This window comes from Atractosteus spatula, chromosome 6, assembly GCF_055471065.1.
Source record: "Atractosteus spatula isolate fAtrSpa1 chromosome 6, fAtrSpa1.hap1, whole genome shotgun sequence".
Classification (NCBI taxonomy): Eukaryota; Metazoa; Chordata; class Actinopteri; order Semionotiformes; family Lepisosteidae; genus Atractosteus; species Atractosteus spatula.
The window spans coordinates 31,823,426-31,848,597 of record NC_142711.1 but is presented as its reverse complement, the minus strand read 5'-3'; the positions used below and the strand labels follow the sequence as shown (position 1 = coordinate 31,848,597).

Genomic DNA, 25,172 nt, shown 5'->3' with positions numbered 1-25,172 from the left:
TCAAAGCATTCATTTTTTAGAATAAAATTTAGTTTAATTAGACTACTAGATTTATTAGTTAGACTTGTGAACAGCCCTTTATACTTCGGCTCTGTCTGTTCAGTGTAATGTATTCTGTAATGTGCTTTCACTGCATGCCTTGTCCTATGTTATAAGCTATTTGCCTAATCTGTGCTACTTATTCTAGATAATGTAGTACAAAGCAGTCCTTTGTGGCTCTTTTCCTATTTGTATAAAATGGCTAAAGTTCAAGATAAATAACAAATATAACTAGTTAATCTATAGAATAAATATTGATTTCTGAAATACAAATGTAAACAAGTGAAAATTAGAGATGATAACAAATCGGTGAATATCTACAGTATGAATAATCAGACTGCAGGAAGTCAAGATACAGTGTTTTGCTGCAACACTAGATTTGACTTCTGACTCTTTGATCTCCATACTGAGTTGAGGGTTTTCTCTGCTGTATTTGAGCAGCTGCAGAGCAATTACCGGTATGTGACAAATATAAGACAGCAATGCTGATGACAATAAGTTTAATAATGAAAGTAATGATGAAAACAGAGCTTTGTGATATGTGAAATTTTTGCTTTCCCTGAGATATTGCAAAATTCTTCAGAGCACTCGAAATAACAAATAATCACAATTATACCCGACAATCTCCATCAACACAGCTACAGCTGTCTCACACAAGACTTAAGCATAACGCAATAAAACATCACAATCTCTCAAGAAGCCAAGATAACTGCACAAGTATTAAAATCACCTTCATGGCCTTATTATTCATTAAAAATGCTCAGAGACATAAATTGCACAATCATCTTTTCTAATAATGACTTCATTTTTTACAGCTGTGGGTAGATCAAACAGTTTGTTTTTAAATGCAGTGTAATTCAACAGAATGCTGATACTAGAAAAAGCTGGTGACTCCCTAAAAATTGAAATTGATTAGATTTACATGCAAACGAAAAAGGAAACTGGAAGATGCCTGGTACTGTTCCTCATTCAGAAATAAATGGGTAATAGAATTTGAAGACCATCATCAAATTTGCATTACAAATACAGTGGCTGATATCTAAAAAAACTATAATAAAAATATAATTAACATTTGCAAAGGTCTTTTACTTGGTGTCCAACTCTCCATGATCTTTCACTAATGTTCTCCATCTCCTTTTTATTTGTTGATCAATAAGTTCAGATTCCAGGCCCTGCCCTGTGACTGAAGAATCTAAAGATCTTTTTTTTCCTTAGACTTATCTCATTGCTGAATTACTACTTTTGAAAAGTTCCATTCAAAGAAGTCCACACATTTCCAACAAAAAAAATCATCTTTCATACTCACCAAAAAAGAACAGTTGTTCAGTAATAAAATAATTTATTGACCAATGTTACAGGATTACTGGTGTTGGACCAGTGAGGTACAGTTCATACTGAAAATTATGGCTTTCTGCTTCCAAATCATGTTGATTTTACTGTATATTAAATATACCTTATGCTACATAATAGGCACATCTTGACACTTTGAATGTACTCGTACAAGAACAGTAATTCAGCATAAGATACCACATGATTTAGGGCTCTACATTACCAATTATCACTCAAATTGAAAAGTCAGGAAAATTCATTTGACTTTTGATGTTGAAGGGAAATGATATATACATTACAATAGAAGTGTGCCGCACTTATTTTTAAAGGAAACACAGCAATATTTTTTTTTCCATTACAGTGAAATTTGGTCCTGCTTTCTGAAAGTACTATTCATGCAAAGGTCTACTGGAGTAAATCTCCACTGTTTTCAGAATAAAATTTTAAAAAGTACTGCTGCTTGCCTTTAAGGTATTGCACATTTATTTCCGCTGACGAAACACCTGTTTCTATTCTTCAAACTCTGGCTCAGCACTAGGAGACATTTCATCCTTCTCCATTGCTTCAACAGTGTGGAATTAATTCTCAACCTAGCATTGCCAATTTGCACTCAATTTTCATTTGTTGAGTTGATCTGAATATACCTGTCTTTTTTTCCTTACTTTATTGTATGGCATCTGGAGACGTTGTAGTGTGAAAGGTACTATAGAAAAGAAAGGTTATTTATAAAATAAAGCTAATTAATTTGTGATGGATTGAAAATTGACTACATACAGTGACAAATGTTTGGAATCGTCATCCTTACCTATAGCTGTCAGTTCAAAAGAGAGAGAATAACTATGAGGGAAAATAGTGAAGCGAAGCCAACAATATAATGATGGGACTCAGATAGGGGAAACCAGTCTTTACTTGTTAATAGTAAACGAGGCTTCCCACATTGGTAAAAAGATCACCTCTGTGACATCTGTTTTTTGAAAAAAATAGCAATGTATTACAATCTGAGAATGGTGGATAAAGTGAAGTATTAGTTAACAACCATCCATATAAATATACAGTATACAATACATTTTAGCCAATCATTGTCTGTAGAGTTAAAATTAAGCAAATATGTAAGATACATTAAATGGTATATCACCTATTATCTTTCTTGTGTTTTTCATTTGCTTACTTGCTTATCAATATAAAACATAAACGGGATTGTTTATTGGGATCAGTGCTTCTTAGTACCAATAGTGTGTTATTATTATATTAACCGCAGAATGCAGTGCAAACCACTGTTAAAAATAGGGGTTATACAGTATATTACATACTGTATTATAAAAAAAAACATATTAATAAATATATACATATTTTGTGATTGAAAGATTGAATTATTGACTGCATGCATTTGAATATCATATTTAAAGATACAGATTAACCTGTATGTGTTCAAAGGCTTTTTCAACCCTTTCAGTCATTTCAGGGATTATAGCTAATATTTGTGACAAGGATTATATATTAAACATGTCAGGAAATGTGAATAAGGACTATTCATTATTAATGTTTGAATTCATGTTCAGTTATGCTTTAGTTATAGTCTTAGGCCATCATACAGATACCATAAACAGAATTTTCAACTAACATACTGTTTCTGTTCACTGATTATAGTGTGCTGTATGTAATGTCTGTACACAGACAGCAACAGAAATCTACCAATTTCACCTAAATGTCATCTTTCCATATAGTGCTGCACACTTCCTTTTTGGGTGCTGCAAGAGTATTGCAGTAATACTAATAAAAAACATGACTTTATTTTTGGGTTTATGCTACGTCGATGATAAAATGTTAATGTAGAGCTTTATTTGTGGGTGCATCAAGGCACAGGGTTTGTGTTTGGTCTAGTGTGGTATGCTTTTGTATTAAATACCCTTTGCTGCTGACATGACACAAATGTCTGAAAACCAGGAGCCACACCAAATCCAAGCTGGTCAATGAAGGGAGGCTCGTCTTGGCTGTGGATCTGAACTTTGATCCCTGCTTCATAAGATGTCTCATCTGTGGATACAGCAGGCCATAGACAGTAATGAAAAATCGCCTTGTAAGAGCCCAGCATTGTTCCCAAAATTCACTATTACTCTCAGGAATATGTCAGTTATCAATATACTGCATCACTTTGCAAAATAAGAAAGAACAATTGATGTAAACCTGTGTAATAAGAAACATAATATTCAAAATGAATATTGTGAGTAGCTCTAGTAAGAGTTTGGGGAGTACTTAATATTTTTTTTCAATCAAATACATCATAACGTCAGATATTACATAACTTCAAATGCTGCAGTCGAAGTAGGACAAGCATCTTTTTAAAAATGGACGTTTGGACAAAATATAAATCAAAGAAAAAGGAATTTTCAAACATAAAACATTCTGGCAGAGTTTATGATTGATGCTTTTCATTAGATTTCCATAATCTAAGACAGATTCCTAATACTGCCAAGCCTTAAGTTTCAATTTAAGTAATCATTGCTTCACCAGAAAACTGTGGTCAGTTAATATACATTAAACATTAATATATTGTAATATGTAATTAAGTTTATATTAATCCAAACTTTCTAATATTATTTTAAATAGCTTCTTATTATAAAATGATAGGTTTAGGTTTTTAATTAATTGGAATAATATTACAAGTGATGTAGTGAAAATATCATTACTATACAATATATAGTAGATGTAATATACTGTAATTAAGGTTAACACTTATCAAGGGGTGAACATTTTTTTTTCAACACAGACAAATTGAGTTTGCTCTTTGGATCACAGGAATACTGTGTCATATAGTTCTATTGTTGTCTCTGATGTTTGAAGCTGATGTTCACACACTACTAGATTCATTAACAGTGTTTGATAAACTGCCATAAACAGCCCTGAGACTATCTTGAAGGAAAACAGAAGTTAATGCATTTTCATTGTCACTAGATTAAGTAATTAATGAATCTCCATTTTTCATTTTCATGCTTTTGTGAGCACTGGAGACCAATTTGAATTCTCCTTGCACAAAATCTAACCTGTAAGATACTGTTTGTGTTTCTTTTCTTGTACATCCGGTATCTGAATAAATAAATCTGAGTTTATTCTGTCAGTTTACAAACAATATCTTTAAAGTATAGATATATAAATATGTATTTAGAAAATATATTTTATACAATTTAAAAAATCCATGAAATGTATGGTTTAAAATATTTTGAAAACTTTGCTTTTTATTAAAATCCATTTGTGATGATGATCAGGTTTCTGCAAAATGTTAGTATTGAAATCCATGTACAATTCTAAATTGTGGTTTGCTTGATACCCATTGCACAGAAGATTCTCATCTTAAAAATAAAAAGAACTGTAGTTTTACCATAGACCTTTCAATGTAGTTCAAAAACAAACTGAATCAGGTGAAAAATCAAGAATAGGTCCCTAATTCTATATTTCCTGTAGCTCTATTGTCGCAATTATCTAGTTAAATACTTACTGCAATTTTCAGATCCTTTTGTTAGTATTACAGAAAAATGCCCCAATTATACTGTAGTACTTACAGTACACGCACTATTAATAATATAGATTGGGTAGCTGTGTCAGAGTGTGAGCTGCAAAGGAATAAGTAGATGTTAACTCCACACTGCAAAGTGAAAAAAAGAAGAAAAAACACAACATTTTGTCTCGTAAGAAGGCTCTACAGTCAAAATGTTGTTTATTCTTCTTTGTTGTAATTTTTACTTTTCGGTGTAGAATTAACCTCTGCTTATTCCCATATATACTGTATATGAACACATCCATGCATCATAGTTAACAGGAATAGAAATTCAATGGAAGGAAAATCTCCTTATAGGAAATGTAGTCTGCACTTTCATGTTCACTTTACATTTAAAATCCCAGATTTCTCAAGGAAGCCTACTTTAGTCCAGGATGGTACTAATTGTAGTAGACTGTCAACTGTCTATGTACTGTTAACTGTAAACTGATATAAGGTTATGATCTGAAAAACAGGTAAAATGAAGGAGAGGGAAAACAGTGATGTGTAACTGTTTAAACTGCAGTAGGGAAATCAAAACATTTTAAATGTAAAAGATTTGGAAGATGCCTCAAGGGAAAACATCAAGCTGTCCTGTTATTACATGTACTGTATTAATTGCTTTCAAACACTGATCCCTTACTACTAAAACGTAATGATAACATTGTTAGCCTTAGGCTCTGGCCAAAGGCCATTTCAAAGAAAATAAAAGTGAATTTAATCTTGCAAAAATACATTGTAATGTCAAAATGGGCAGTTAACAGTTTGTAGTACTGCCTTGTGCTCTATGTGTAGATATTTAATGTAATGTTTTGTGTAGAGGAGATTGGCAATGTTGATCTTCAATATTGCTACTCTTCCAGATATGAGGAATTGAGAAATGAGTGTACTGGGATGACTTGGCTGGAATTAGTCAAGGCTACCCCACACGGTATTAATGGAGTTTATAATCAGTGATTTCATAGGCCATGGCTTGATTAAGCCCTGACCCTCCTTGCTGTGGGATGGGCCACAGGACTTCCAGAATTGGAGGTCTATGAAGAAACTAATTTCTACTGATACAGTATATTTTCTTGAGAGATTTAAGTTTGACATTGACAATGGTAATTCTTCCAAAGAGAATATTATTTTATATGGAAAGCAGTGCTAAAAAAGAAATAAACAAATAAAATCCATGGAGCAAATAGCCTTGACAAAACATATTATTAGAGCAACCTGCCTTGGCCTTGGGTCTTGATCCAGTGTAATCTCACAGGCCAGGGTTACTGAACTTGTCCATTATAATGGAAAAATAGAGGTGTTGCTGGAACTGTGTACAAATCTAGATTAATTTAGATATCTATCTATTTATATGACAGATATTATTATGTAATTTGATTGTTACATTTCTTTTTTAAATAACATGTATCTTAAAATAAAAATAGATGTCGATTAGGAATGTTTTTTATACAGCCCATGTTGTTTATACCAAAAAGCAAAATTATTTTCCTCTTTGGTGCACTTCTTAGCTAGCCTACAGTATATTGCTAAATAATGTGCTGCATTTAAAAAAATATTTGAAGTATACATTTTTTTTCTTACATTTTATGCCTTATGGTTTCCATCTTCATTGCAGTGGGATCACTGTGTGGATATGTGCCGCAATGTGACAGTGATCCTGGAGTCTCTTAGGCTTTTAATTTAGTTCAGTGTTTGAGAAAGTCTTTGGCTTAGTCTTTGGATTCAATAAATGAAATTAGAAATGACTTGTAGGTCTCTCATCATACAATTTTCTGAATGTTATTTTGTCATGATCTCAGTGAGCCTTAATGGAGCTTCTGGAATGAATGATGAACATTCTGAAAGTTCGATAAGCAGTCAAAACAGTTGGCTGTATAAACGGCAGTTAAATTCTGTATATTTAACATTTGTTTCTGAGAACTAAACTAAACTATACAGCCGTGTGCCACAGGAGAAGTTAATGACAGTCCTAGTGTGTGCTCACCAGTTTCTCCCCACACTGGCAGGTACTCATCCTGTTGAATATCCAGCATTATCTCCAGCCCATTTCCTGTACCACCCTTTAGTGTGGTTAGCAATGGATTGCCATCCAGTCCAGAGTTAAAGGTGTAGCACTTTCCGTAACGTGTGTAGATCTGTGGCAAAAGAAAATAACAACAAATTACTGCTTTGTACCTTTTGGATATCACAGTTGATTCACACTTGCATACACATAGAGCATTTCATCCCAAAGGATAGCAGCATCCTCCCAAGTGGTGTGTGACAGTCATTATGCTACAGTAGCCTCACTACGGAGCATATCAGGTGGAGAAGTGAGAAATAATGTTACCAACTCTATTAAGGAGGGGAATTAACTGAGGCCACATTGATAAACCCGAAAGGGAATTTAGCTGTAACATCTTACTGTATATGAAAAAAGATACCACCCAAATCATAGTGTCCTCTGTCACCATTCTGGTGAATTGGTTTATAGCCATAGTTTAAATTCCTAGAAACATTTATTTTAAAATGACTGGGAGACAAGCAAATAACTGCACACTTGTCAAAATTTAGTGAAAGTCTGGTATCGGTAAAAAAAATGCTTCATTATGAAACATGAAGCACAACTGGGAATGCTAATTCTTGGACATGTGGTAAATTGTATTATGTGTTTAGTTTTGAGAATTGCAGATGGGATTATTAAAAATATATGGTATGAATGCCATTTAGTGTAAAGTGCATTATTAGACTATGAGTATAAAATAGAAACATATTGTATGTTTAAATATAAAATTAGCACAAATACTTGGGGCAGTAAGTGTTGCATTTTGGAATAGATTGATTTTACTCTTGTTTCATTCCATTGCACTTTTAATTTCTCTCATGCATTTTTTCTGTTCTTCTTTTAAATAAGACTCAAGTTAACGCAACACTAGCAAGTGGAAGAGTTTATTTGCATTCATTAATCTAGGAGGCAGAATCTATTTATTTTTTATGTAACATCCAATTTCACTTTTATGATATTTTCCCCAAAATACTCAAAGCAGTTGTCAGCAGACTTTCATAATTCATTTATTATTCATAATCTACATAATCTATGAGTGTTGCATTGTGTAACCAAATGCTAATAGGACAGTATTTTCACTTGATAGACTTTATATACTTAATATACTGTATACAAAATAGTTTGAAGATAAAGCTGAGCCCAGCTGGATGTGCACATCACATCCCTGCTCAAAAGAGGATTCAGTTAATAGTCTGTTAAAATAAACACCATATCATATTTATTCCTATCTCACAATCATGTATTGTAAGTTCATTAATGTACAAAAATGATAATATAGTAAACTTATTAAAATCAGGGCCCTTCACAATTATTTCTTTACCCTACATGGTCCTCACAGCCCAGTTGAGTCACAGATACCATAGAGATAAAAGAGCAGAAGAAAATGTTTAACTTATATTTTTAATAAGAACAAAATTAACAATTGAATAGAGAGAATATCACCAGACTTTATGGCTTCTCTTCTGTCCAATGAATTGCTGCACTTAAATCCCTAATATCTGTTTGACATGCTAATGTTAAAGATAGTGGCCACTATCTTTCCAATCTTAAAAAAAATCCTCTGCTAATCTGGTATGTATTAAACATATATGCTCCTCTTTCATTAATTGCAACAGTATTTTTGTGGTCTAGTTATTATTTTGCAAAGGAACAAGTAATAGGTTTATTCCATGCTGAAAAGAGAAGAGAGAAAACGTAACGTTTCGGCTGTGACGCCTTCTTCAAGCCTTCTTCACAACTGAAGAAGGCTTCACAGCCGAAACGTTGTGTCTTCTCTCTTCTCTTTTCAGCATGGAATAAACCTACAGTATTACTTGTTCCTTTGCAGACTATGCATGCTGACACAGCTACCCACCTGAACTAGTTATTATTTTGTTCAGTTAATTTTCATGTTTACTATAGATTGGAAAATGAACAGCACAACTTGTTTCATTAACCCTAGTTTTTATTTATCATTATATATATATTAACTTGTGAGAATATACTGTACAATATAACCCTGTGTATATTTATTATGTCATTTAACACTGGCTTAATATTTTCTTAAGGGGAAAACAAATAGCAGCCTCATACATTTAGTCTTACATGTTTTCCTGTTTATGATTTTCATTTTCAACACATTCCCACAGAAACACATGAAAAAAGACAAACTCTCAGAAAACAGGCAAATGTATTCGCTACATAATACCCTTGTGCTTGCTATTAAACTTAAGAAAGTACCCCCAAGAGCTTACCCATAGCTTGTGAAATTTTGACTTTAGCAATAAATTGTCACAGTTCATTCTGTAACTGGATGGCAGCAGATATAGAATGTTAAAAATAAATTGAATAAAGGTCCCTTACTCTTCAGTCTACATTTATGCCATTGTTATAATGCAATCTGCAATGCTGGGTCTTGAATTTCAAAAGAAGGTGCTTCATTTCCAATGTAATTGCCCCTTCTCTTCTGCTATTTCCCAAGAGGAAGTTATGAAGTTGCTCATTTTCTTCTTATTTCTTTTATGTCTTGAATCTGAAGTGGTTTTTGTTGGTTTTATAATTTATACCCAGAACATTTTTTCGTTACTGTACAGGAATTATTTAAAATGGACAAGAGTTGGTAATTGAAAGAAAGCGCTGGAAAGAAGCAAAAAGAAATGATCCAGCACTGCGCCAGTTTTTCTACCTAATAGTCATCTTTTATTAACAGGATGAAGAAAGAAAAGCTTGCACAAGTTAGGCACAAAAAACAATGTCTATATACAGTAGCTTATCTAAAGTTCATTTTGGACTGAACATACTCTAAATATTACCTTTCACAAAATACTTATCATATTATACTATTCTGTTGACTGAAAGGGACATTTTTGTGCATTTACTTGAAATGTAATGTAACGCAACAAAATCACAATTCTTTATCCAAATAAGAACCTTTGCACACTGGATCTGATACATCATAAGAAACGTTTTAAACAAGTGTATGCCATTCAGCCCATCTAACTTGTTTCTGGCTACTAGCATCTAACTGATTTGTGAATCTCATCTGGCCGTTCCTTGAAGGAAAGTTATCAGCTTCAACAGCATGGATGAATGGCTTGTTCCAGATTTTCCTAATGCTTGTCATCCATCCTCCAAAATGATTTCAACTTGACTGTAAATTATGTATGTAAAAACCTTTGCTAGATATATTCAAAATATCCTAAAAGCCCAATAATAACATAATAAAAAGCCTTAATGTCATAAAAATTTAGATTAAAATATTAGATTTAAAAATTAAGCATTCTAGTTTTAATTACAGTACAATTAAGGACTATGCAAATTCATAATGTGCAGATTTATAACAAAAATAACCCAGTGAACATTCCATATTATGCTCATTCCTTCAAATGTGCTGTCTCCTATTTCCCATAAGTTAAGTTTCTTGGAACACTGTTCCCGCTCTTTCTCAAGTCCATGTATTGTAGGTTACAACAGCTTTTTTATTTACTCAATTACAATCCAAGTAAAAAAAACATTTGCCTATTTTTAACATTTTTCACACAGAAGACAGGCATTTTTCTACATGCCTGGTTTGCATTGTGTAATGTTAATCCATAGTTAGCAATGTTGTATATGTACAGTATAACTGTATTGTTTAGAGGAACAAAGCAATTATTGAATGTATAATCACACTGAGAAAAAGGGGAGTATTCATTTCTCTCTTTGGGCCACAAGAGAATCTATCACATCTTACTAAGCTTCTTCATCCGGCTACAGCTCTGTACATTATTTCTTTATATCCTTTGTCTCACCACCCCATCCTTTTTTGCTTCTTCCATTCTGTCATGTGCAAAAGAAGAGTGCTATCCTATTTCTTCTAATAACCTCTATGTTTCCCCAAAGCATGAATAACTGCAACATTAGAACCTGCAATGTGCAGTAGATATTTTTAGACATTTAGAGGGTTTTTCATATCCTTCCATCTTAGCATCATTTAAGTTAAGATATGATTTAGAAGAGTATAAGAATAGTTACAAACAAAGGGAGGCCACTAATAATTGATCAACAGATCTCATCCAGCTGTTTCTTGAAGGACACCTGGGCTTTAGCTTAGAAAACGTGACTGGGTGCTTATTCCAAACTAATGCAAACTTTTGTGAGAAGAAAAATCTTCTTTGTAACATGGTGACTGAAACTGGGCACAGTATTCTGAAGAAGTTGTTGCTAGTGGATTATAATATAACATGCCTCGATTTAATTTCTGTACTCCTAACAATATCTCCTAGTATTGTGTTTATATCCCACACAACATCCTATTTTTATTGCCTCTCCACATTATCTGAAAGATGCAAAGGGCTGACCCATGGCCATGTAATGCAAATGTTATCATATTGGAGGAAAAGGCTCATACCAGAAGAGAACAATGTATGTAAAGCCAACTGAATCTTTGAGACTGTCAGATGGCTGTCTCATGACAGTATAAATATCAGTCATTTCCAAAACAGAAATTCATTTTATTTCCAGAACAGAAATTAAAACCAAACCTAAACCAAACCAAAACAACAAAAACTCTTTCTTTAGAGTCCTGTCTATACTATTGGTTAGCCCTTTTATAGCCTACTATGAGGTAGGCCAAATCCTGGTCCCCTCAAACAAATGATGCAGAGCCTCCCTTTGTATTATTTTTCTTTTAGGCAAAATTACTCTTTATCTTCAATTTTTTTTATTTTAACTGGCATTTCTAAATTGTCCCTGTACGTGTGCCATGTGAAGGACAGGTATCTTTTTCATTCTACAGTCCCCTTCTTTCACTGTTAACTTCTGGAATAGGATCTGGGTGCCACATGTTTCACTAGAAAAAAGACAGCATTTCGACAAGTCTGTCATACCTTATAGCAGCACAGTAGCACAGTGGTTAGCAATGCCACCCTACAGTGCTGGGGCCCTGGGTTCAATTCTGGACCCAGGGTGCTAACAGCATGGAGTTTATATGTTCATATACTGTAGGTTTCCTCTGGGTGCTCTGGTTTCCACCCACAATCCATTTGGTCTCTGGGAAATTTGGCCCAGGTATGACTGTCAATATCTATGTGTTCCCTGTGATGGATTGATGTCCCTTTCAGGGTGTACCCTGCCTTGCACCTGCTGCTTGTTGGGATAGACTCCAACTCCTCCATGACCCAGTACTGGATAAAGCAGTTAAAAAACAGATAGACTGACAGTGTCTAACAGAATAATAGTTGAGTTCTTTTCCAGAGGACAGGCTATTTGAAACATCAACATTTGTGATGCATGTCAAATTGAATCAAACCGAATTCTGATTTAAAAAATTGACTTGATAGCACAATATGCAGTAGGGAATGCTAATTTTATTTTTTTGCTTTATGTTTCACTTAATCATGCATGAAATATATTGATAGTAAAAAAATCCAATTTGTTACCATACATGAATTAGTCTTTTTTAGACTTTTTGGTATAATCGGCAGAGTTGGTCTCATGCACAGGAACATATGTCTTTTGAGTTGTGTTCCAAGTCAAAAGAAGAAAAGCAAAAATATCAGCTCAAAAACATTATCAGTTATAAGAAGTTTTAATTTATAAAAGACCTCGTTTAAAAACAATTATGTTTCAAATAGGGGTTTTGAAAAACACTCTGCCATCCCTCTGTCCTCTCTTCCGTCCACTTCTCTCCATGTCTCTCTTATGTTTGTCTTCTTCTCTCTCTCTCCTACCTGTACTTGTATCTTGTGTTCCTGGACTGTTAATGGCTCTTAATGATTGACTGGGAACTTAGTGTAGTTATCTAAGTTTAACCTGTCGATTTTTGTACGCTCACCACCACACATTAAAACAGAGTAATGAAGCCAATTGGTTGATGGGGATTATTAGGAGGTCATGACTGGTAAAGGCCAGGGGGAGATTTGGCCAGGATGCCTAGGTTACACCCTTACTCTTTTTGATAAAGGCCCTGGGATTTCATCGACCACAGAGTCAGGACCTCAGTTTTATGTCTCTTCCGAAGGTCATCGCCTCTTTACAGTATAATGTCCCCGTCACTTTACAGGGGCAACAGGACCCACACAGGTGGCAGGGTAAGCGCTCCCTACTGGTCCTACTAACACCTCTTCCAGCAGTAATCTTAGCTTTCCCTGGAGGTCTTCCATCCAAGTACTGGCCAAGGTTATACCTGTTGAGCTTCAGTGGGTTTAAATATTATGTCTTTTGGACTGTAAATCCAGAAAATGGAAAGAATAAATTCTATGCAGTACCAAATATGCAATAGAACTACTTAGCAGTGACATAGCCAAAGACAGGCGTCACTGCTATGAATTAAATTTATAATCCCTCAATCCAACCTACAATATACGATCCATGAAAGGTGATCAGGTGAATTTTAATAACCAAGATGTTAGGCTCTTTATGCTCTCCAGATGTCTTTTACCATAGTTCTATTTTAGGAAGAAGTTACTTCTTTTAAGTTTCTAATCTTCCCCTTCATTGACCTTTTAGAACCAAGATCATGGAACATGTATTTAATTCAAACATTGCAGTGAAAAAAAATAGTTTTTCACTCCTGTCTCCTCATGATATATCTATGATTAGCACACAATGAGAGCTGGGGCCTACCCTTTCGCCCAGGGCTAAATTGACAGAATGAAAAGGTTTGGGAGTCCAGTCAATTGCCATAGTGTGACCAATCTTCTAAAGCTGGCTTGAAATCTGTTCTGCGAGTTTTAAAGCAAAGTTGATTAATTATGTGCACTGAGGCATGACATTACCCTTCAGTTTAAGGGAGAGTTTTACCCAGCTTGCCGAGACATTTAGCTTTCTATTTGTCACTGAACTGAAAAGCGTGTAGGCTGCAGGAGTAGTAATTTTCTTCCTACACCAGCCTATCCAAGTGTCACCATCTGTCCCTGACACAATCTTGCAGTGAATCCAATCCCTAGTCAGCAGAGACTGAAATTAATATGAATTAGTTATGGTTTAAAACCATTAGAAAAAGCAATAAAAAGCTAATCACTTTAACATACTGCACATTCCTGTGTTTAGTTTCAGCCCATAAAAACGATACAAAAAATAAGTACTCAAAACCTAACAGCAGATTATATTGAGTGCTTTCATGGCAAAACATGTATTCTTAATAACTAAGGACTATTTTACTTTAATCAGTTATCTGAAACTATTATAAAAATGAATTTTAGAAAACCATGTGTGAACATCCCCAAATGCCTTTTACAGCAATGCCAAGATCAAAATGTCTTATTGTGCTGCTTAAGGAGCTGTGAGGTTATAAATCACCAGAGTGTGCCAAGGCTATTTTGAAATACGCATTATTCATGAGGGTTCATTAGCAAGCTGAATGACTTAGAGGAAGTGCCATCTTGATTTCTCTGATTAGCTTTAATAATATTATACCATATTTAGCAACTTCCCAATCCTTATAGGACTGATTTTTCCCAGCATAAGCACCTGATGAGCCACCAGAGGGGGCAAGTGAATACTAAATCCAGCCAGAAGAAACAGAAATAATCAAATGTATCTGTGGTTTGTCATAGAAAAAAGAGGATCATTTGCATGTCTTTCAGTAGATCAAAAACTGGAAGAAAATGAAATTGGTCTGCCTTAGATATAGAGTGTCTAATATTATTATGTGACTTCTATTATTTTGACTTCAACAGCTGGGTCACCAAGAAACAAAATGAACTAATATGAAATTAATACAAAGCCACCATTTCCATTCGTCTGTCTTGTAATTGTGCAATATTTTCTTTATTGTTTGAAACTGATTTGTAAATAAGCAAACAAAAGTCTGGTAAGGGTCACATTATTCCATTTAAAATGTAATATTATTAATTTAAGCCTTTTGCTGTTCTTAAAATGCCTAGAAAATTCATTGGATTAAAAATTCAAAGAACTGGAATTTGAAATTCCTAATCTGTGGCATAATTTATTACCATCACCTGCTAATTCAGAATTTCCTTCTTGAGCTTGAGCCACTGTGAAAAACATAAGCTGTTTCTTGTCACTTTTCGTTCATCCCATTTCTCTTTTAGCATGAAAATAGAAACTAAGAAAAGAACGGAGAACAAAATGTCAGTAAAACAAATGATTTTTTTCTTTGAGGACAGTGAAGACATTTTAATGCATATCAGGATTGACTATAACAGGTTTTTGAAGGAAAAACATGTAGTTGAAAAGTCTCTAACAAAACATTACAGCTCTGCAATTTCAGGAACACACCACACAGCACAACTCAGAAACCACCAACTCAGTTGACAGATTTGTCCTAGACTATCACTTTTGAAACCTGATTTTTTCTCAAGTAATGGAGTCATTGCAGGAAAAAATGTTGAAAAGCAACTTCTTGAAAACTTTTAAAGTTGGTTAGTCCTTATTGGTAAGATATTATTGGGGGAGGGTGGTCATGTGATGTCTGACTGGAGAAAGATAGTTATATAAGATCCTGTTTATTATTTTATTTAGCTGCAACATGTTTTATTTTAACTCATGGTTATATTAGCCATACAATCAACTAGCTGTTCAAACAAGTTGAAGATCTGAAATTTGCCTTGGTTTCACTGAAGAAAAAAATCTTAGCCTTACGTTAGTTAAAAAAGAGTTTATGATAAGCCATACATAACATAATCCTCCTATCATTACTTACAAATCCCTCTCCCTAAAAAAGAAAAAGAAAAAAAAACCTTACTCATACCTTCCTAGCATTCTTATAATTGAAAAAAATAAATTATGTGTTTACAGTTTGCACAGAACATTTTTTAAAACACCTTCTTTTCAAACACACTCAGACTGTTTAGTAATTTGTAACACATAAATTCTAAGCTGATCCTGCTCTTCAACAACCGCTAAAACATCCTCAACATCTTCACAGACCCGGGCCTGAGAGCTTATTCTTCTGGGTCTTGAAGATGGTGAGTTTATAAACTGGAAAATAGAAACATAATATTTAATGTAAAAATGATTGGAAATGGAGGGGAATTGAGTTCAAGGATTAACAAAAGCAACTTATTACCCCAAGTAATTTTGAGCCAATGCTCCGACCTTTTGACAGATGGAAAATAAAAGACTGTCCTTTGAATAATTTGGGCTTCTCTTCCCAGTAACTGTATTTCTGGATATTAATGTACCCTCAGCCCCTACTCCTTTAGTTATGCAGGGCATTTTGAATGTGTATTTAAGAAGTCAGGTAATGTCCTCTACAAGATATAAAAATAAAGCAGATTGAAATTAAACAAATTAAAATCCAAAATTAAAAAGGCTTTAAGCAGAACATATTATTAGTTGATTTTCTGGTCTTTAAAAAATAGGAAAAGTAATCAAATATCATGAGAAAGTAATGCTTAGAACTACAGTAGGAAATGGTGCTGCTGTAGCTTGTTATGAGGCACGTACAGTACAGTACATTACATTCCTTTTTTGTCTTGACAACAACAAAATCACACATACAGTACAGCAGTTATATGTAAAACAGATTCTAATCTAGTAATTCACAGAGGATTTAATTCAAATAAGTGTTTATCAGAAATTATATATGACAGAAAGAGAGGCTCTTATGGTAGAATGGAGCACTTCCTTAATACATTGTGTCTAATTATTTTTTTAGAAATGAGGAAGGAAGCTTTGGTGAAACCTTAGAATCAGGGGAAGGTATTGAATGGTGACACTGATCTGTAGTAAAGCCCCTAGTTTAGATGGTTTAACAAGTTTGAAAATCTAAAATAAATAGGAATTTCATTATTTAGAATGTATGAGTATGCTTTGGGTTGGCACGGTGGTGGAGTGGTTCACACTGCTGTCATGTAGCACTGGAGCCCTGGATTCAATTCCAGGACTAGGGTGCCATCTGCATGGAGTTTGTGTGTTCTCCACTTTTTTGTATGGGTTTCCTCCATGTGCTCTGGATTCTTACCACAGTCTAAAGACATAGTGTACAGGAAAGTTAATTAGCTTCTGGGAAAATTGGCCTTTGTGTGAATGTGTCTGTGTCTGTGTGTACCTGTGATGGACTGCTGTCCAGTCCAGTGTGTACCCCTTCTTGTGCCTATTGGCTGCCAAGAAAGGCTCCAGTTCCCCTGCAACCCAGAATTGGATGAAATTTTTAGAAATGCTTTGAAAAATGGTAATTTTCCTTCATTACTCCAAAAGCATCAATATAATTAATTTGTCAACCAGAGACATAAGAGATATATGTGAATTGCACCTGCCTATATTATTAATAAATATATATCTGAAAATTGTAGCTCAAGTACTTGCTCTAAGACTTGATAGGGTTCTGAGCTTTCTAATTAATACCGATGAGACAGGTTTTATTAGAGAGTGTCTATTAGTAAGATGCTTATATTTTTCTTGAGGCTGAACAACAGGATATTTCTATCATTTGAAGCAGAATAAAGCATTTGAAATGTAGAATGGGAATTAATCTTTTCAAAGTATTAGAATATTTTTAATTCAGCTCATATTATAAATTGGATCTGCAACTTTTAGAATAAAATAAACTTAGAAGGGTAAGGAAAAAGAAAATGGTCTAGAAATCATTGCAAATTGTATCTCTTGTGATATCAGACAGGCATGTCCTTTTTCCTCTTAAGAAATTGTGTTACTAACCATTGGCTGAGAAAATCAATAGATTTGAAAATAATAGATATGAAAATAATACATTTGAAATAAAATAGCTTTGCATGCAGATGACATTTGCTGTTTCTGATAAAGCCATATATTTTATTAGAAACTTACAGCTTACAGAAGACTTTTTTTTTGATTCTATAGATAAAAAAGTTGGTCAAAGAGCTTTTCCCCTTGAGGTAGAAAATACAGTACACAACTGGAATAGAAGTTTCCCACTTTCCCTATTAGGGACAATAAACCTCATGGAAAAGAATGATCTTCCTTAAATCCTGCATTTGTTTAATGTTTTTGTTGCTTAACAGATCTTATTTTTAAAACCTGTAATAGATCCCACAGTTGACTAGGGCAGTCCCAGGGAACTTCACACAGAAAAAAATCACAAGAGAAGACAGAAGTAAGGAGCAGGATGTGTTATAAAAGAGTCACAGAGTTTCCATGGCACCAGTCCATCACAGGGCTAGTGCAAGCCAATCATACATGGGGACAATTTGGAGGCCACGGTAAAGGCTGAGGGGAGAAATTTGGCCCAGACACCAGGATAACTCCCTACTCTTATCGAGAAATGCACGGGGGTCTTTAATGACCACTGAGAGTCAGGACTTCGGTTTAATGTCTCATCTTAAAGACGGAGCCCACTAAGGTATAGTGTCCCTGCCACTATACTGGTGCATTAGGACCCACACAGACCACAGGGTGGGCGCCCCCTGCTAGTCCCACTAACACCACTTCCAGCAGCAACCATAGCTTCCCAGGAGGTCTCCTATCCAGGTACTTTCCAGACTCAACCCTGCTTAGCTTCAGTGGGTAACCAGTTGAGAGCTGCAGGGTGATATAGCAGCTGGAATTTTAACAAGTTATGTAAAGTATAAATATTTTTAAATAAAAGATGAATGCTGAAATGAAATATGTTTATAGATGAAAAAAAATTGGCAGCAGCAACAACTAGAAAATAAAAAATGTTGATTATTATATGTATGTGCAGTAAACTGCCTTGAAAAGGCACAAAAATAATTGAATGGCCCTTGAGTGCAATAGCAGTGGTGAACTTCAAAATTTCAAAATAAAAACATCTATTTCTCAAACAGGTAGTGAATTTCAAACAGAAATTCAGTCATTAATGTTTTCAAATCAACTCAAGGATACAGTTAAACAAAGAACCAGAACACGAAAGGATAGCAACAAAAGCACTGACTTCCTCTTTGGGCCTTATAAAGTAGATGATTAAGAAGCAGAAGGTGTATTAGACAATTACACACTGACTAGTTCAGCCTGTTCCTCCAACCTGAGCAGCTGGTTGAGGATGCCAGTTGAGGCCAATGACAGTTTTCAAAGAGATGCAGGGTTCAATTGCTGAGATGGGAAAATATGTTCATGAATCAATAATCTTCCCATCACTCCTCAAAGATGACCTGTATAAAGTTTGTACTTCATTTATAATTCAAGAAAATGAGACATCATTGTAAGGGGGTGAATACTTTTGCAAGATACTGTATTTTATTTACTAATTATATATACTAATTATTTTACTAATATACTACTAATTCAGTAGTATAGTATACTGTACGTATCGTTATTCTTTCCTAGAGTACATATCACTATATATACTGTATATACATTATATATAATTTGTTCTAACAGGAATTTTCCAAAAAAGAATTAACAGTGGATGAGATGGTGGAAAACTGTTGCAAGGTATAGTCGAGAAAGATCTATACAGTATATATATAATATAGATAGTTTATAATATACTTTATAAACCTGAATGTTTGATTTAACATTGTTACAAAACAAAATGTAACGATCCTAACAAAGAAGGACGTAATTACAATGTCTGATGAATACACAAATGTGTTTACATATAATGGATTGCCACATGACATCTTACTTACTGCACAACAGATGCAGCAAAATGTAGTAATTAGAATAAAGAACAGAAGGAACGAAGCACTACAGAGAATTCAATTTCAGAAGTCCTTGTGTTTCCTGGAGTAAGAATTCATCCAGCTCTAAGAATCTGCCGTCCTCCGATATTAAATTTGTAATTAAAGGAGTGAGTTATTTTGGTTGCTTAGCTAAGAATGTTTAAAATGGTTTGAGTGTTACAGGAGCTGTATTGTGTCACACTGTAAAACAAGAAAAAAACAAGGATAAAATGACATCGGACATATGGTTTTGTGTAAACAGACATTCTTTCACACTTCATTTTTAGTACTTGTTTGTTCCACATAAAAGATTAGTTCTTGAAATCAATAATTTGAAAATCATAAAACAGTCTTCACATATTTGGAATGAGTGCTTTGAAAAACTACTTATTCCGCACATTAAAGCCAGCATTCCAAAAACACTGGATCCTCTACAATTTGCCTATCGCACAAACCGCTCCACAGAGGATGCAATCTCCATAGCTTTACACACCACACTAACCCACCTGGATAAAAGGAACACCTTTACAAGAATGCTGTTCATTGACTTTAGCTCAGCATTTAACACCATCATACCCATAAAACTTTCTACCAAACTCAGGGCTCTAGGTTTAGATACAACCCTCTGCAGCTGGATCCTAGACTTCCTCACCAGCAGACCCCAGACTGTCAGGATTGGCAACCTCATCTCCAACACACTCACCCTTAACACCGGTGCCCCTCAAGGCTGTGTGCTCAGCCCACTGCTTTACTCCCTGTTCACCCACGACTGTACTGCTAAGTTCAGCACAAACACCATCACCAAGTATGCTGACGATACCACAGTCGTGGGCCTGATCACTGACAACGACGAGACTGCCTACAGGGAGGAGATAAAACAACTCGCAGACTGGTGCCGAACCAACAACCTATGTCTCAACATCAGCAAAACCAAAGAGCTGATTGTTGACTTCAGAAGACAAGGAAAAGTTCACTCCCCCATCTACATAGAAGGGTCTGCGGTGGAGATGGTGAATAACTTCAAATTCCTAGGCGTTCACATCTCTAAGGACCTTACATGGACACTGAACACCTCCAGTCTCATCAAGAAGGCACAACAGCGGCTGTACTTCCTGAGAAGGCTGAAGAAAATACACCTACACCCACTGATCCTCACCAATTTCTACAGATGTACGGTGGAGAGCATACTGACCAGCTGCATCACAGTCTGGTACAGCAACTGCACCGCATCCGACCGTAAGGCACTACAGCGGGTGGTCAAAACTGCCCAACACATCATCGGCAGTGCCTTACCATCCATCCAGGAAATATACAACACCAGGAGTCTGAAAAAAGCCACCAAAATTATGTCTGACCCAACTCACCCCGGTCATAACTTGTTTGTTCCCCTACCATCTGGCAGAAGGTTCCGGTCACTCCAGTCGCACACAACTAGACTCCAAAATAGCTTCTTCCCCAGAGCTGTCAAGTTGGTGATGCCCCCACTCCCTTCCACCTTATTATGATCTCTCCTAACATCCTCCTGTACCCACAACCACTGTACTCCTACACCACCACACACACATGTAAGCCAAAATTGTACTGTCCCCTCGATAGCCCAGTAAAATTGTAACAGGCATAATAATATTTAATATTAATTAACCATACTACTTTTTAACCACACTATTTTTTTTGCACTGTTCCAAGAATTACCTTGCACTGTTTTTGTCCTGTTAAATTTTCTCTGTTTGCGGAATTTTGCACAGTTTTCGATTACATGTTATTTATGTAATGTTATTACATGTTGTTACTATTATTGCTATTGTGTAACTGTCTATTGTCTCATCTTCTGTCCTATTTATATACTGCACCTGAGTGACTAATGAGAAACACTTTTTATTATACTATTGTAGTGTTTCATAGCCGTTCAGGGATGCCAAATATGTAACGTTGTGGCTCTCTGAAGGCACCAGTTCTGTAGGGTTTGGGCATTTACTGAGACAATTATCAATTGTAGCAGTAAATCACAAAGTTGATTCTTTTGATGGCTTTAGAATCCAACCATGCGACATAACTCAAACAACGCACACACACAGGTACTAATACACGAGGATACATTTATTAATACATAGAATATGCATGTAAACCTAACAGATCTTATCGTGAGGGTTATCAGAATACAAAAGATATATATTCAGTCAGTTACAAAGAGTTACATATATCAAGAGGACATACGTTCAGTATATCATTCATTTAGACCGTTTCGTAAATGAACTTGGTTATAACTTCTACATTAGATACTCAAAACAAGTATATAACTCTTAGGAATTAAATTGATATCAACTGGTTGGGATAACAATTGAATTCTCGAGCTGTAATGCATTGAAGTTGAATACTCATCCAATCTTTGGGGATTCAGATCTCCTGCGGGCACAAAGAAACAGTTGCAGGCTGTTGCTGTCCAATCCGCGCTCTCTGGCTCCGTGCCAGGCTGTGCTGTGCGGCTTGCGACGGTGCGCTGCTGATGCTCACTGACCGGCTAGTTAGTGTTGGCTTTAACTAGCAAAGTTTGTGCACAGGAGAAAAGATGACTGTGGGTCCCAGCAAGTCAGGAAGAGGACCGGTTCGTTCCTGATGAAGAGCTAGTTCTGAATAGCGATTCAGCTGTCCACAGTTCCGACCTGTTCACGAGGCCTGCTGCTGGTTACTCTCTGGCAACCTCCACTCTAGACTCTTAGAACAAAGGAAAGTTCTGGCCCTCGGACACACTGGCCGTTCCGTGGTTGTCCGGGCTGAGTCTCAGGATGGTCAGGAGGCGCGCTGCGAGAATGTCCTGCCCTTGGGAGCCTTCTGCTCCTGGGCTGTCCTGCCCTGGAATTCTCCTTTGAATTCCCTTTAGAAAAGTCCACAGAAGTCTCACTGAATCTCTTCCGAATCTTACTTTCTGCATCTGAATCTCTCAGGCTCTCTGTGTTGCCTGTTTTTACCTGGAGGAACTTCAGCTCGTTGATTGGCTGAAAGTTCCATGGGCATCAGAGTCCCACGTGGGTTACTCAGCCCTACCAGTCCCTGATTGGTTGATCAAGGTGAGATATGAGTCACTTACTCTTGACACTTAGGAATGCAGTCCAGATGTCCATTCGGCACTCCCTAGACTGATAGGCGCCAGTGGATGACCATTGATCATGATAGCCAGGCTTAGCTAAGTGCATCCCCCTTTGGGAGCTGTCCTAGGACCTTAAATCACCCTGCACTAATGGTCTCTCTGTGGCTGCACCACAGAGATGAACAGAGAAATGGGGCCTCATTTGGGAAGCTCAGAAACACTTAATTCTTTCTTATTATTAAGCCTCGCTGCTACACTATGCACCTGTGTAAGTTTAATGACAATAAAGTTGAATTGAATTGAGTACCAGATGATAGACATAAAATACAAATTGTAGGTAAAGGGTGAATTCTCAAATTGGGGTGAGTTAAGTTGTATCTGCTCTACAAATCTGTAATCTAGTATCTGTATTAGGGTACCTATATTTCCTAATTTATGTGAATGATCTAGATTTTACTGCAATCGATAAAGGTGAATTTGCAGAGGATGCCTAAACTGTAGAATTCCAAATTCAAAGTGTGCAATCATAAAGTAGATGAGCGTGGAATGTTACTTGCAGGTACTGTAACAAAAGTATAAAGTCCAAATATACCGTACAGTAAGATGTGAGACACTCAGCATGAAGAAACTACCAATGAAAACACCTTGTGTATGTATGTTGACACATTATTTTCTTCAACTAGGAACATTCTCAAGCTTGAAGGAATGAGTTAAAGTTAAAGATTGTTGAGGGGACTTGCTTCACATGTTCAGGGTTCCTCTAACATATTGACAAAATACACCCAATGTATTTAATCAGGATCAGTAGTGAAACCCTAACTGAAGGAAACAAGGGCAAACGGGTGGAAATAAGCAGACGTGACTTAAAGACTGAAAACACAGGACAAGTCCCATCACAAAGGGTTGTTGGAGTTTGATGTTTCAGCTGATATCCTTCAAGTTACAGTTAGATGACTTCCTTGACTCTATTTGCTACTAACAACTATCTATACATTTACTTACTGCTTCTTCCAATTCAGGGTCAGGAGCTGTAGCCTATCTGCCAAGCAACAGGTGCAAGGCAGGATACATGCTGGACTGGATGCCAGCCCATCATGGGGCAGACACAGGCACAAACTCACTTGCACACACTCAGACTTGGGCTTATTTTCCCAGAAGCTTATTAACCTACCAGTATGTTTTTGGAATGAGGGAGGAAATTCATGCAAACCTGGGGGGAACATACAAACACCACACAGATAGCACCTCAGGTCTGGAACTGGACCCAAAGCCCCAGCTCTGTGGGGCAGCAATGCTAGCCACTGTGGCACTGTGCATTTTTATGGTTTAATTTGTTTTGTTAACTTCATAAACGAGAAAGCCAGTAGCCATGTCATCCTGCAGCTCTCCACTGGCTACCCACTGAAGCTAAGCAGGGCTGAGCCTGGTCAGTATCTGGATAGGAGACCTCCTAGGAAGCTATGATTGCTGCTGGAAATGGTGGAAGTGGTGTTAGTGGGACCAGCAGGGGGTGCCCACCCTGTGGTCTGTGTGGGTCCTAATGCCCAATGTATAGTCGTGGGGACACTATACTGTAGTGGGCGCCATCTTTCGGATGAGACGTTAAACTGAGGTCCTGACTCTCAGTGGTCATTAAAGATCCCCAGGCATTTCTTGATAAGAGTAGGGAGCTATCCTTGTGTCTGGGCCAAATGTCTCCCCTCTGCCTTTACCGTGGCCTCCAAATTGTCCCCATGTATGATTGGCTTGCACTTGCCCTGCGATGGACTGGCGCCCCGTCCAGGGTGTACCCTGCCTTGCGGTCGTTGCTTTCTGGGTAGGCTCCAGCTTCCCACGAAAAACATGTGGCCCATTGGTAAACATCTTAAATCTATGTGAGAGTGTTGTACTGTACTGTATGTCAAATGTTGCTTTGTAAGACTGTAGCAGGACACAGCAATACTCCCTAGACATTGGTGACATGGTCTCCTACAGTGGCAAAATTCTACAGTGCCTAGATTTTGAGACACTAGATTTTGAGATCTGCTTTTATTACTTTGTGGGTGCTGAAAAAAAAAGTTATCCCAAAACAAAAGCAGTTAAGAGACAGAAAAAGGCACAATAAGTGCATCAAGAGTCATATGAAAAGAAATAGAAATAGAAAAAAAGGTCTAGAAAATATATTTCAAATACAGCTGGGGTTTTAGCCAATACCTTATTCCAAACGGTGATATGTATGGATACAAATGTTAATTAGGTGGTAGCATTGTTGTATGAAATTTGTTAACACATTTTTTAACTTCCATTAAGTACTTTAGAGCATTTATAATGCATTTGATTATATATACATCCCGAGAAAACAATTCTAACATTACATAAATTTCCCTGCCCCAGAAACCCTCAAATTCAACAATCAAGATCCAAACTTAAAGGAGATCTGTAAGGTTTATATATAAACAAAATAGATGGTTTTACTGATAATCATGCAAATACTGTAGGCCACCCTGGACGTCCTTGAACAATGTTCATCCTAAAGCAAAAATGAATTGTGCGTCATATAATTATGCACAATTAGAAAGATTTCTAATAATATTTTTGTTGCCTTGAATGGATGATAATCCTGGCACATTTTAGCTC

At 36.1% G+C, this 25,172-nt stretch overlaps 1 protein-coding gene across 1 annotated transcript in view; it reads right to left on the bottom strand.

Annotated features, from left to right (window-relative positions):
- Positions 1-25,172, bottom strand: part of asic1c (acid-sensing (proton-gated) ion channel 1c) — a 77,198-nt gene that overhangs the window by 46,704 nt on the left and 5,322 nt on the right. Inside the window, exons 2-3 of the mRNA XM_088918143.1 lie at positions 6,885-7,035; positions 3,275-3,402 (exon numbers count right to left, since the gene is read on the bottom strand). Coding sequence (XP_088774269.1) covers positions 3,275-3,402; positions 6,885-7,035 — 279 coding nt within the window. The remainder of the gene's footprint in view (positions 1-3,274; positions 3,403-6,884; positions 7,036-25,172) is intronic.